Source organism: Gouania willdenowi, chromosome 14 (genome assembly GCF_900634775.1).
Source record: "Gouania willdenowi chromosome 14, fGouWil2.1, whole genome shotgun sequence".
In the NCBI taxonomy this organism is placed as follows: domain Eukaryota; kingdom Metazoa; phylum Chordata; class Actinopteri; order Blenniiformes; family Gobiesocidae; genus Gouania; species Gouania willdenowi.
The window spans coordinates 27,681,200-27,696,325 of record NC_041057.1 but is presented as its reverse complement, the minus strand read 5'-3'; the positions used below and the strand labels follow the sequence as shown (position 1 = coordinate 27,696,325).

Below are 15,126 nucleotides of genomic sequence, written 5' to 3'. Positions count from 1 at the left end.
CTGCAGACCTCTGTTACATCAGTACGCTCATTTTTGCACTCTAATAGTCTTGAATAGATCTTAGTGATTCAAAACTAACTCATGGAAATTTGGTAAACTATTTTGTAAAAGTTTAAAAAATCACTGTGAAAGAACCATGTGAGGACCATGAATTGTAAAGCAATTAAAAATGTTCTAAACTCTTTTACAAAGCCTTAACTGACATGTCCGTCATAACCTCATTTTCTCTCTTTGCATAAACACTTGTGGGCACTTAGAGCCAAAGCAATAAAAGGCGTCATATGCTGCTGACACCTGCTCACAGGCCCCCCTGGGTGCAGTCCAGGAAGACGGTGCAGACAACCGTGTGGTGAATGAAAGAATTATCACTCTGCCTGTGATTAAAACGTCCCTCTGCAGGAATAGAAGACAGAACACCAAAAGAAACGGGCAGCACGTAGAAGCTATGAACTTCCCGTTGCTTCATCTCGTCATTGTAGCTCCACGTTTATTGGTTGTTTCCTCCTTTTAACGAGAGTCCCTGCTTTGTATTTGAAGGTTCTCTGTGTTGCTAACGGCTGTCTAGACCCTGCAGTTAAAGAGCTGGCAGATGCTTTTCACTCATAAAACCAGGGGACTTTCCTGAGAGATGCTACTTTTGTCTTGTCAATTGTCACAATTTCACGCTTATCAATTACATATTTCATGGCTGAAATGTAAATGAAGGGGTGAGGCAAGGCATTTTTTAATGAGGGTAGAAAACAAATGACAGATTTACTCCAGCTTTCAAACCCCTGCCATTTTTTTTCTTCATTTTTTTCCCCGAAGCTTAGAACGTTTGAGTATCAGCTAAACAAAAGCACATTTCATGTTCCAGTAATCAGTGTATTCCAGCACACGAGGGTAAGGTTGGTGTGTTGATTATAGTTTTTGTCATATTCACTTTGCAGTGTTAGTTTCACAGACACAAGCCTTCATCGAAGCCACCGCTGAGCAGAGTGGGATTGGGATGTGCTGACGGAAGGAATGGCCTGATGAGGGAAAGTGAGGAAATGGACCACTGAGATGTAAATGATTGGGTTTGATTTATACGTACAACACAATTACACAAAAGAACCAAGTACACTCTGCACAAAGTGAAGGAGGTGAATGAGACATGAACTCTCAGACAAAAACACAATTACAAACCGTTTGTAGAGCAGTGAAAGCAAAGCCAGTACCATCATATACCTCCTTTTTCCACGTGTATATATATGTACGTTCTATCCTGGTTGGTAGAGAGGCTTTTCTCACCCCAAATACAGTTTCAAGTTTTAGTAAACTTGATATCCAAAACTCCCCCAAATATCTTTTTTATGCCATCCAAAAGACACTTTGACTTAGTTTTTTTTTTTTTTGGTTGTTCTTTGGTGCGTTTGCATTTCATACTTCATATTCCAAAAAAGTCTTGCATGTGCTATTGCTCTTTGCTCTCCCATAATTAGATATTAATGTTGAAATGTGAATATTCATTATGATAGAAACACAGATCAAATATGAAACGAACTACATTCCCGTTAATTGCATTGTTATGAAAAAAATATGATAGTCGTTTAAAATGAACTCATAGCAGCCTACATGCAAATAGCAATATGTCACTTTAATTACAAACCAGGAGGTGCCCAAAGAGAGAGAGAGAAAATCCCCCTTAATGTCCAAGCTTCACATTAAAGTATTGCTGCTGGTTTAGATAATGTTTCTCCAATTAAGCGTTATAGTGGGGAAAAAGGTTTTTCCTATTCCTATTTAATTGCCGATGTATGCAAGTATTGAAAATAACTTAAGCTAACTTTATTATAGATAAACAATAACTTAACAATGTTATAAAATGTTAAGTTATGGTTTAAATGCATTTACTGTATGCTTTCTCTCAGTTTCACCTTTGTTCAGTTTTGACCAGTTTTACTCTACATAAAAAATTGAAAGGTCGAAGCTGGATTTTAGATGTTTTGGTATAATTTCCCCAAAGTCTTTCATTAATTAGAAGCATTTGGTCATTTACTTTATTTCAATCAGTTTTAATTAAAAACATGAAAATAATACCAAAATAACCCAAAGCAAAGGTTCACTGGGGTCTTCAGGCATTTGCACTGGTGGCCCGGGGACCACATGCGTACGTGGTCTAACTTTGTGCAGCCACTAAAACAAATCCCCAAAAATGGAATTATAGAAGTTGAAAATAACATGAAACCCAACATACTACACATAATGTTAACAAAAGTACACAAACTAGCAGCTAAAACACACAAAAAATTAAAAAAAACCCACACAAAATGACTCATAAACCTCACAAAAAACTAGATGCATAAAACTGCCTCACGGATATAAAAAGAATAACCCAAAAGAGATACAGAATACCTTTAAAGGCACACAAAATTATATAAAATGGCAGCAAAATACACAAAATAACTAAAATAGAGAATAAAACTCACTAAAAAATACACAAATCTAGAAGCAAAAATCTAGAATATCTCAGAAAAATCACATCAATGTTGCTTTTGCTGTGATAAAAGTAGCCCATCCATACTGTAACCTAAACTAAAAACACAACTAAAAAGTGGACTACTGAATCCCCAGCCCAAACTAACATAATAAAACACCAACATGAGCTTGGAATAAAGTAAAACCAAACTCAAGTAGACATAAACCTGTATGGGGAGACTTAGAAGATAAGGAGAAAAATGAACTCCTTTGCTGGTCGATGAATGTTTATATTGTTAGATGTATTGCTGGTGAAGAATGTGGGTTATTAGTTTACTATTTTTACTATTTTCTTGTTGATTCTTGTTAAATTTAACAATGACTACTTTTAAATGATGGGGTCATTGACAATTACTCTTGTATTTTGAGTAGGAGTTAGAATAATAAATAATATACCTAAACGACTTAAGGAACGAGACACTGATAATTAAATGAATGCTTTACTCCTTTAAAGCCTCCTCCTTTTCCTCCTCTTCCCTCCTGCTGCTGTGTAATAATATATTTGACTTTACTGGACGTCCCTGTGAGGAATTCCTGGTGTTTGGTGAACCGGAGTCTCTCCAGTGTGATTTCAGACACAGTGGACAGCGGTCATTAATCACCTCGCTCTGTGACGTGTGCGTTCATGTCTTTGTGTGCGCGCCTGTGTGTGTGTGTGCGATTTTTTTTTTTATACGTGTTCCTCAGCAAACAGCTCCTGTCTTTTTGCGGTGAAGTGGTTTTGGGTATGGCAGCAGTACCGTGTGTGGGGAATGCTTGTTGCGGTGTTCTTCCTCTCGCTGGTAATTGTTTCCTAGTGCTCGGGTATGACCTCTGGCATGTCGCTTTTCTTTTTGGGGCCCTGGTTTCACTTTGGGGATACCAAGAGTGGCTGTGTGGCCCTCTGGCCAACATGTCTCACTTCTTACTCTCCTAGCTTTGCATTAACATCCTGTTAGATTTCATTCTCGGGTCGCAATGATCTCCATCTGTTTGGCGTTTAGTTTTTAAACTTCCTGGAGCTCAAGTGTAACACGTGAGTGAAGAACTGTTTACAAGAAGCACAAGATCTCCAAACGGGCTCAGAGCCCACACAGAACAAACTCTGAAGATGCAGATAACAGCCAAAAAACTAAAAATGTCATGTTACAATAGAAACTCTGTCATTGTCAAGTTATCAAGAACAAATGATAAAACAAGAATGACAGAGCAGGGATCTGCATGGAGGTGTGTGTAACAGTGCCGAGGAAATAGAGTTTTATTTGTATTCTTACCTCAGGCACCTACAGGTCAAATTAACAGGGAGAAGATCTGCTCCCACACATTATTAACTGAAGACCAAGACCCAATCCCTCAGGGGTTCACACACATTCTTACTCAGGAAGTTAGCATGCTGATGTTCCATTCACACCAGTAGGCACTCACACGTGCAAACCATTCCACATGAAACCATTTCGTACATACAGTTCTATTATAACCAGAGGAGGGACCAAAGAAATCAGATTTTGATTAGGTAGTAAAACGTATTTAAGGCCCATTTAATGTCTAGATTGTTTGTGCTATTTACGTATTTATTATTCAACCGCAGCGTTTTAATGCACTCAAACCGTTTGTTTGAATGTGGTTAAAGAAGGGATGTCTGCTCACGATTTTTGGCTCCCGATCTGATTTTAGATTTTGAGTATTTGTTTTTTTCTAATCATAGGCACCATCAGACCTCCGCAAGTCTGAAATAGGACAAAGTGGGTCTGAAAATGGATGGTTGGATGGATTTTCACCGATCTGTTTTTATTTATTACTATGTCGATATACAAACAGTTCAATAAATTAATTAAAGCAACTCTTTTTTTTTTCTTGCTCTCAACACAGGCGTACACTATTTCTCTGGCTCCCTCCCGCCCTTATCTGCCCTGCTTGCTGTTTTGTCTTGTACTGTCTTTTGTTAGAATCTAATAGGAGCCTCTCTCTACATCGCTATCCAAAAACCGAAATGATGGAATTGATCAGTTGGTCTCTCAATGCAATCGCCGAAATTTTTTCCACGAAAAGAATAGGCCGTGGAGAGCCCGCCTGTCCTGACGGAACATCTGCAGCTGGATACACGATGGACTCCTGGGACAAGTGGAGAATCGTGTGTCTGTCTATTCTTTCTGTTGAACGTGGAAGACGTCGACATAATTGGAATGATGATAACAGGTATGCTGCTGATTGGAGCTAGCAGTTTTCTGATCTATCACAAAGTCTGGATTACGTTGGTAGCTGTTTTGGGAAGGCTGCCTGTAATTTCTGATCGATTGTGCAGGGTTCTTAACACTCAGACTCATATGATAAACAAACTCACAACTTACAAAGTAAGCAGGATACTACTTTGGAACGTCTACATGAGATGGAATCTAACGTGGAGAAGATAAAGGCTAGCATATTGGATACACTGCTTGAGACCTGGATTCGAAGGCTGACGGAAATTGTGCTTAGCCTGGACGAAAACAAAATGCTTAACTACATTGGATCCCCCACAAGCCAGCCATTCAAGACCAATTTATCTCACTATTCTCCAGGAGGTTTGTGTTGAATGACGCTTCGTCCCCTCCTTCTCCTCTTCCCCACCGCCACCACCTGGGAACTTGGTTTCTGAATCAGATCTACCCAAGGTCGTTTCACCTCATCTGGCGACGAGCTGAACTGTACAGAGTGAAGCGAACGGGATGGTTCAGTGCCTCCTTTGGTCCCCCGTCCCCCCTCCCTCCCACTTACTGGCAGCAGGAGGGGCAAGCAAGGTACCTGTAAGAGACTGCATACACGCCCCAAAGCGGCTGACTGCAGTCCTTTCCTCCGCCCCAGACCCTCAACCCTCCCCTGCCCTGCCTCCTGCCCATGTGCTATGTTCTCAAATTTTGTTGTGATTGTGTTTTTTGGTGCCTGTATGTGCTGAGGAGTTATTTCCTAGTCCTACACTGTGCTCCCTCTAAGGGAGCATAGTTTAGGACCTGCCTTTTACCCCTGTCCTTTCCTCCTGTTTTCCACTTTTCATCTAAACACGCCACAGATGGCTGCCTCTGTGTGTTGGTTCTTTGCACCAACTGCCAAGTTAAATTCCTTGTGCTGTTTTAAACTGTACTTGGTGATAAAGTCCTTTCTGATTCCAATTCTTATATAATGATCTAAAGCTAAATTTAGATACGTTTCGTCAATTTCTATGTTTAAAATCAAACCAACAGTTCAATGCACAAGCACCATATTACCTTCAACAGGGCAGTACAGTGTGTGCATTTCACTCACATTTTCCTCCATAAAAACGTGTTCCGACCCCTAAAAATAATTTAGGTGCTTGTTGTACGAATGAATGGCACATGCCACTTGATTGGCGCGCAGTGCACCCATTCTGAGATCACGTGTTTTCTAGCACGCAAATCATTGTGCAGATTTATACCACTCAAAATTACTTTCTGTGAAGATTACGCTACCTGAGTGGTGAAGTTTTTCCCTTCAGATTCTGACATGCTAACTCTCTCTACCCTCCATTGTTGGTTTTCTTTTAGTAGACTAGGGCTGTATTCGAAATCGCATACTAACGTATTACTCATACTAAGTCGGACGTCAAAATTAGTATCCAGATTATATTAGATTAGGTACTATGAAAAGATTGAGTATGCAAGAAATTTGTATGTATGTATACTATATGGGACATTTCTCAAGTATGCACGGTGGGCACAGGAGTCAAACTCAACTGCCCCATGATGCATTGCGAGCGAGTCATCTGGCAATGTAAAATCGTCCTGGGACCAGCTTCAAGCTAAAAATCAAACATTCCCTTTTCAAAACAAATCATCTCTTCTTGTCTTCCATTAGTTTTTCAATGCTTTTGTTCTTCTTTTGAAGTTAACCGGATGTTTAGCCAGTTGCAAAATGGAGGGTTTCCAAAAATCACAAAAATGCTTTCAGAACCTTTAAAGGTCGAGAATCAATGAAGATATTTAACCTCGGTGTACTTCAGGTTTTTGTCGTAAGTTTGAAATGCATCTTGGGAAACTTGGAAATACACCTCAGTGGGAATGATCATCATCCAAATTAGTGATAGACTGATACATCGGCCGGCCGATATTATAGGCCGATTTTTGCGTTTTTTACGTGTATCGGCATCGGTCGATGCGGGCTGCTGCGTTCGCCAACCCTCATTATTTACAGAGAGCAGAAATCTTTTTTTTTACTTGTTCTTGTTCTACGTCACCTGTTTTTAATATTTGTTAAGTATTTTTTTACTTGTTTACTCACCTTTGTTAATTTTAAAACATGTTCATTTTTAAAAAAATTGAGACTCGTACCATTTGTTATCGTGTAATTTTTATTATGTAAATTGAGGAAGCAAAAGTACTATCAGGTCCAAATATCGGCTCAAGAAAATCGACAGTCCATATTGGTCATCGTTAAGGCTGATGGAAAAAAAATTGGTATCGGCATCAGCCCTAAAAAGTCCATATCAGTCTATCCCTAATCCTAATGATACTTAGTATAAAGTAGACGATATATACTCAGTGAGTTTGTAGGGTATAGTATGTAGTATGCCATTTAGAACACAGTCTAGATGCAGCAGAGGCATGTTGCTGCCCCCACTGGTCAGCAAAGGAAGTTGTTGTAGACCAGGAACAGTTTATGGTGTAGATGGGTGGGTACTGTCTGTGTACCAGCAGAGTCCACTGCCCTACATGTTTTGGTTTTTTCTCTGTTCGTTAGACCTTATGCCGAGCTGATTAATAGCACAATTATTGGAAACAGGTGTGAGGAAGCAGGAAAACCTCTAAAAACATGCAGGACTGTCGACCTGGTTGACCTGAAATGCCCACCCCCTGTGTAGACTGTGGATTTTTTTAAAAAGGATGTCATGATGATGATGACCATGTATTAGCTGTGTGGTTCTAGTTACAGATTGGCATGAAATGTCAGTCTGGCAGTGACACTTTAAGGTTTTGCACTTTAAAAAGAAAAAAATCTTATTTTATTGTTTATTTTAGTTTTTTATATTCAGTTTGAAAGTTGAAAAGCTCATAGAGAGTGCAAAGTCAAATACATTTTGGTGTAGTAATAATAATAATGATAGTAGTAATAAAAAAAAAAATTGAAAATAAACTAATAAACAAATGAATAAATAAAATAATATTTTTCTTATTTTTATACTTTAGAAAATGTTATATTGTATCAAATCTTGTGAAACAAATATTGTGCACTTTGTTGTATTATGACACCAGTGTATTGCCCCAACCCAATATATTGGTTACATATAAATAAAGAAGTAGCTCATCTGTGGAAAAAGTGTGAGCACCTCTAATCTACAACTACAAATCCCGCAAAACAGGATGCAGGATGAAGTCACTCCACTTTGATTTTGAAAGAAAGTGAAAGGAACACACGGGGGAGAAGTCGTGAATAAAGGAAGATTAACAGGACGGTTATTGCTTCTAGTTTAGTGGTTCATATTATTTTATGCAGACACGCTTTGTCCTTTAAATGCAGATTTAAGGACTTTCCTAATTAATGAGTTGATCAGCTTGGAGGCTCCATCTGAGAAACAAAGTTTGACTTCTAATTGTGCCAAATGGCCAACACACAAAGGTAGTTGGATAACTGATATTATCTTTGTTTAGTTCACAGAGGGAACAAATGAGAAATCAAAATGTAAATTAAAAAATGTGTGATTTGCTGCCTGTTTGTTTTTGTCTACAAATAAATAAATCATGTGCCCCTTGGGAAGAAATGTGCACATAGAGCCCTGATCAGACATGCACCTGAATCATTCAAGTGTAAAGTAACAACCAGCAGCTGAAAAAAGGAGGAACAGCACAATTTTACTCATCACTTATTCCTGAAATTTTACAAAAATTGGCACAGATTACATTAAGGTTATACTTAAGATGCAGAAAGGATAGTATTCCTGTAGCCTGCTTAAGATGAACAGGTAATAATTCAAACACCAATAAGACATATTAGAGAGTTTGAAAACAATTAATTCAAAAATATTGTTAATATTGGCTTTCCTCCATTGAAATACTACAGTCCAGTCTTTTTTGGTCCTGCCTTGTCCACGGTTGTGTTTTTGGCTCATGGATTGAAAGGAAAGTTGCTTATTGCGTGGAAAAATCTAATGGTTTTCAGCTGTTTTGGCAGTTTGCAGTACAATCGACTGTAAAACTGTCACTTTTTCTATATAAAAAGAAGTGCAGACTCCCTACTGAGCCTGCACTATAACCCAACCTGAATGAGGTGAAGAGCCTTTTGTGGGTGTTTGGCAAAAGTTGTAGAATAATGCTGGGTGAGCACTGACGCAATTTCAGGGTCAAAAAATAGATCACGCTGTATACTCAATTAGGCTACAATCCAGTGTTTTGTCAAACTTTTGTGTTAGAAATTGTGGGAAATGTTGAAGACAATCAGGGTCGTCAATGTTAGCCTGAGATTTTTTTATTTTATTTATTTTTTTAGCACTGGTTCAAATCCAAGTTTGCACTTATGAACAACATGGGTCAGTTTAGGGTTCCCCTGATTAGCTTTTTGCTTGAGGGTGTGAGAAACTTGAGGCTGAACCTAAAGGTTTGCTCTTTTACAAAGAGCAAAGTTGCACCAGGGTAGGTTGCTCTAGTATAAGTGTAAGTGTATAGCATAGCCATGAATGCTGATGAATGGTTGACTTAACTGGCGTACCGTAGCTTTGTTTGTAGCTCAGTAAAGATTGACAATGACTTGAGATATATGTTTCAGGTTTTAGTGACAATATTAAGTTTTTCTGCAACAAGCAGTGGTTGAAATAACAGGTAATTTATTTTATATAATTTTCAAAGAAGACGTAACATTTTTTTTTTTTAAAAAACAGCAAAACCTAACAACAGGTTACATGAATTCTGTTTTTTTATTTTGCAGAAATGCTGTACTTGAATTAAATTAATAGTAGCATAACCAACTTAGCTTCTGCATTGCTTCACCCCATGTAATTAAATTCAGAGGGTCCAGCTCTTATAGTGGGGTCTCCTAACCCTCTTCCCCTGGTCAGGGGTCTGCAACCTTTACTCTACAAGGAATCATTTAACCTGGATTAAAGTCCTCCTGGAGCCATAAAAATACCTTCTCAATGAAGATAATACAGTGTAATAAAGTCTATACAGTTAACATTATATATAATCATGTTTGATTTACTTTGATTTGATTTATATTGATCATGTAAATGGAAACTTAAAAACAGTTTCAAATGAAATAAATTGACATCAAGAAATAAAACAGTATCTTGCATCTTCAAATTCTTACACATCTCAGTTTACATGAAAGCAATGTTATAGATAAGATTTCTTTAGTTATGTATTTGAAAGGCTATAAAGTAACTTGAATTTGATAACACATGATCATGTGGTCAACACATGCTAATTACTCATTTCTTGCCACACATAAAGCATGCATATTTAACCTGTACATTGGTGGTTAAATTAATCTGTTCCCACACAAATAAAATCTTTATTTTCTTCCAGAATAGTGTTTTTGTTGGTTTAGTTATTTTACCAGGGATTTAAAACTTAAGGTTAGTCACAGGTGCAGGAAAGTTGATGGTCTGTAGATGTTGCAGGAGGTGAAGTAGGAAAGTGCTGAGTCATTGTACAAGATGATTTATTTTAGGTTAACAAATTGTTATATTTTGATTTTATTTGTCATTAATCATGAATAGCCTCTGTAAGAAAAAAAAAAAAAGCTATTTATTTCAATAGTTTTTTTTAAAGCTATAGGGAGCCTTTGCAAATGAGTAAAAGGGCCACATTAGGCCCCAGAGCCGCAAGTTGCAGACCCATGCCCTGAGAGAACCACAGCTGAACATCTAGCCTGACATCATAGTCCATCAGTTCTGGTCCCTCCATTCTGATTCTGATGAGCGTGTACACTCTATCGCTGAGCTCAGCACTTTATTCCTTTTTACTGCTGCCCTCAATGTGAGCGCGCACTCAGTGAAGGACTCGTTATTCCTGGCTCCGTTCACGGACCGCGCGCACACCAAAGGAGCACATTGGTGTTTATGCTCTGCTTATTCACCGTTGTATTACCCGCAGCCAAGTTGTGAGTGCGCACCGTCTCCTCACCCGCAGCGCGGAGTCCTAGAGAGAGAGAGAGAAGTGCACTCTGTGGGACGTGACGAAGTGCTCGTCCGCGCCATCCAAAATGAGGTCACCTATACACACTCGCACGGATGCGACCGGATAAAATTTTCACTCGCACACACTGAAAATATACTCACATAGACCAATTTGGTCACAGTCTCGAGCCCTGAGTATGCTTACTAAATGATTCACGTTCACACCAAACAAGACTTAAAGTATTTTGCTATTTTTCTCCAATTGTTCTAAGAACCCTAACAACATAATATTTGAGATTTATTTTTCCAAACGTGCCTCTTTTCTGGAGTTTTAGCCCTCTGAAAAGTCACTTTAATGACCGCTTCTAAAAACAGGCCGTTTTGGGGCCTTCATGCATGAGTGGGTGTGTTTCTAAACAGCGACCACGCCACAGCTTTATTACCATAGCAATTGTCTTTTGCTGTCCAGCTCTTGTTATTGTTTTCAGCCAAAAAATTCCACATTATAGTTAAACACATGGCTTTTTAAGAGGTTATATTGTGATTGTGAGTCAGACACAACGTTGCTTCAGGGTGTGTTTTTATCACATCAGCAGCAGCGGTAAATCATTAACGGTCACTTCCTTCTCCTCCTCACATCTTCTCACCACAGAAATAGGCAATTTAAGACAATAGTTCATTGTTTTGTCCAACCACTGTGTCACATTGGCTCACAAACATGTCAGATAATCCCATAAAGGTGATACGAGGCAGTATACATATGTTAAAAGTGACACTGATGAACGCTCACGCTGCGCTTTGTATTATCTATGTATTGGATCATCTATATACTGAACGTAAAGCTATTAACTGTGATATCAATCTTCCTTTGCCATGTTTGTTTTATCTATGAAGTAGTTTGAGAGGGAGGAGCTCACATTCTTATAGGGTAGAAGGAGTCAGGATTTTTACAAAATGTGGAATAACAACGGAGGGAGGAAACAACTTTTTCAACTTTGGCCCTCTGAATGAGGCAAAAGGAACATATATCACTATAGCAAAACCATTATGAAGTAAATTTTTCATAATATTGCCCCTTTAAGCGACTTTAGTTGTAAAATTGTAAATGGCTCCTGATTTTTGCTCGCTTCCTTGCTTCATTTACCCCGCCAATTTCAAAACCCGTTTCCGGCTCAATATTCATTTTCATAATAAACGTGTCTGATCCTAACACGATTGCATCATTGTTCTTGCCGGAAGACTAGACGCACTCGTCTCTGGATTCATGAGATCCTTCATGAGATCCATGTTTTTCCAGTGACGTGACGACCGGGGAAGTGACGTTGTAAGAAAGTCATTGCTGATTGGATATCGTGACACAGCGTCACTTAAAGTCGCTTGAAAAGTTAAACATTTTTAACCTTGAGCGACATTGCTTGAAGTAAGGTCGCTCGACGTTGAATCATTTACATTGATTTTGAATATAATCTAGTTTCCAAAGTTTCTTTTGGTGTGATCACACAAAAGAAGTGTGATTAGCTGTGTTCTCTCTCTTTTGTTTCTCACTACTTTAACTCAGACCCCTGACTTGTATCGGTGGGACTTTCCCACCACGCTGAAGTCACCTTTGCTTCTATTCAATCGCCTCCTCTTGTGTTTGATATTTTAGTTTAACAAGGTACAGAGGTAGCATATGTGGGATGGGATCACAGTCCCACACCTACTGTGTTGAACCCAATGCAAGTGTAAAACGCTCTAAACGCTTAAGGCTGTGCCAGCGAACACTATGTGAGGAATTCATTATTCACAGAAAAGCCAAAGAGCAACAGTTGTTTAAGTCCTTCACTGTAAAATGAACAAACACTGAACCCCTTTTCAATCTTCTACACGTTTATTGTGATATGTACTGTGTCACCCGCTCCTGCTTAACTGTGTTTTCTTGTCTTTTGCAGATTCCCGTTGTACTCCAGGGGCGAGCGGTTTCATTTTGAATATGGCGTTTATTTACTCAACAAGAACATTGCTCAGGTAAGACATGAACAGTGCATTAATGATGGTAAAGTGCAGTTACATAAAAGAGATAATACCTGAGCACCTGCAGTATGTATAGATATACCAAAGAACATATTCCACCCTTAGTTAATCTGCATCAGTCGTTCCATCTCTATCTTCAACATGGACTGGACATGGGCGGAGCTTTAAATTGACTGGTTCTGTCTATTTTGCTGGTCATGTTCTTCTTACATGCCTTAAAAAAACACTTGTATTCCTTTAGAGGTAGATAAACTCATAGATACAATTATTTTCTTCAAAATGCATCACCACCACATTAAGTTAGAGTAGACATGTTAAGTAGGCCAGCTACCAAATGTGAATCACTTTAATCCTTGTGACAGAAGCATGCTGGCTGGAGCACTTTATCTTTCTCAATCAACACTACGCTTTTAAATGTTGCTTTTTCTCCACTGGAATCTATTTCCTCTTACTCATCTGTTTAATCTCTCTTCTCTTTCTGTAAAACTCCTGATATCTCTTTCCTTGTTCCTCTGTTGGCTACATTATTTTACTGATGCTTACAAACACTACAGATGAGTGAATACACTAGTTGATTTGGAGATTGACAGTTAGCAAATTCCATTACATTTGAAGTATGTTTGGAAAGGTTGCTCAACTCTGACTGCTTAAGTGTCAACTTCATTCTTTTCATAAATATTTTACAAGAACATTCAAAGACACTTTATTATTAGTGATTATTATTTCATTATTGTACACATTTAATCAGATTTAACCTAAAGAAGTTGTTGTATTGTAATATGGTTATTGATGTTTTTTTCCTTATCAGGATTTAGTATTTTATTTTTGATAGCCCTTCTCAAACCTTCTCTATTATTTTGACTATAAATAAATCATCCAGGAGATCACATCACTAGTGTACGTCCTGGGTAACCCACTTTATCTAATAACCACTGTTTACCATAAATGGTTGTTAGTTAACTCTTCACATAATTATGGATAAAGGCGCCTCAGTGAACAAAGTAAAAGTCGTTGCTGTTCATTTCTATTCGAGGTAGAAATCTATATCTTGTAATGAGGGAATTTCCCTCTTGGATTCCATCCATTCATTAATAAGATTAAACACTTTCATAATGAAAAAATGTTCACTACATAAACATTATTTGGTTGTGCTCTTAGAAAGTACATCAAATATATTTCTAAAGGAAGATAAACAGACAAACGCAAAACTTTCCAAAAGCAGCAACAAAAACTACACAGTCATTATGTTTCGGAAATTAAGTTAAATTAGGCTCCAAGTTAATTTCTGTGTTGGCCCAGTGAAAACAGCCGATTTCATACATGTTGAGTTCTGTGTAAGATGTGAGAAACCATCCGGAAAGACCCGTGTCATACTTTTTTAGTAAATGGAGTAGTTGTTTGTACTCATTCCCTCTCTGTTAGGGGTTTTCCCCTTAACTGAGACTGAATGTTTTGTTGAACTGTTGACCCATCAGAGCTTATTAAAGTGCAACTAATAGTGTTGACCTGTGAGGCAGCCCTCCGTTTATCCATGAGACATTTTGCAATTTGCATTCCATTCCCCATTTCCCTCGTCATCCGTGCTGGGAATGAACGTCCTCTCCATTCAATGAGACGGGACAATTAGCACTAGCAGGTGGCAGACTTCAAACCACTGCATGTTGACAGGTTTTTGTTGAACTACCAGACCACAAGCTGCTAGCCAATATCCAAGACTGCCATCTTCTCACCAAGACAGGAGAAACACTTGCCTCAAAATGCCTTTTGGCTGTCAGGTAAAATAGGATATGTCAGAAACCACCCAAAGGAATGATAAAGCATCGAACCCCGTGCTCTTTATTAATGCTATATATCTCAAAAATCATTATGAAGCCGTTATTCAAGACTGGCCCTCTAATGCACCTCCTGCCTATTTAATTGTGTGTCAAACTCCGCTACTCTGGCACTCATTCCATCATTGCCCTTTCCAAACACTCACATGTCAGAGGAGGAAAATAAAGAGAACTCAGAGGTTGGTATCATTCACTTCATTTTATGGAAACATAATAACTACCACCGTTAAAAAATCTGGCTAAAACCTTTTCCTTGGCACATGTGTCTAAAAAGGTCAACACAGTGTATGCTCCCTCCCATTTTATGAATAATTCCAAACACTTTGTAAACGAAAGGTTTTTATTGAGTTAGTACCATAAAGTAATAATAAAAAATAAAAATAAAAAACAATAATGTAATTTAATGTAGTTTAATTGCATTTTTCCTTCAACCTGGTGTCCATTCCACCAGCTGAAGACATCAGAGAAAAACTCCAAGACAGATCCAAACATGTTTAACACTTCATCATTTCTTTCACAGACTGAACATTTGGTGCCCAGTCATCTTAGTGCACATTCCTACCTTTCAACTTATATAACTCTCACCCCCTACTATCACCATTCATAATCCGTTTTATCAAAGCCATACATCGTGATCAGTGCTCTTTGAAATTTCAATTTTATGATTCCTAACCATGTGGTGCCATCAGATGTGACGCTGTA

The 15,126-nt window shown here is 38.3% G+C and overlaps 1 protein-coding gene across 1 annotated transcript in view; it reads left to right on the top strand.

The window, feature by feature from the left end:
• uvrag (UV radiation resistance associated gene) overlaps positions 1–15,126 on the top strand; it is a 163,461-nt gene that overhangs the window by 92,333 nt on the left and 56,002 nt on the right. The window contains exon 13 of the mRNA XM_028467535.1: positions 12,511–12,586. Coding sequence (XP_028323336.1) covers positions 12,511–12,586 — 76 coding nt within the window. The remainder of the gene's footprint in view (positions 1–12,510; positions 12,587–15,126) is intronic.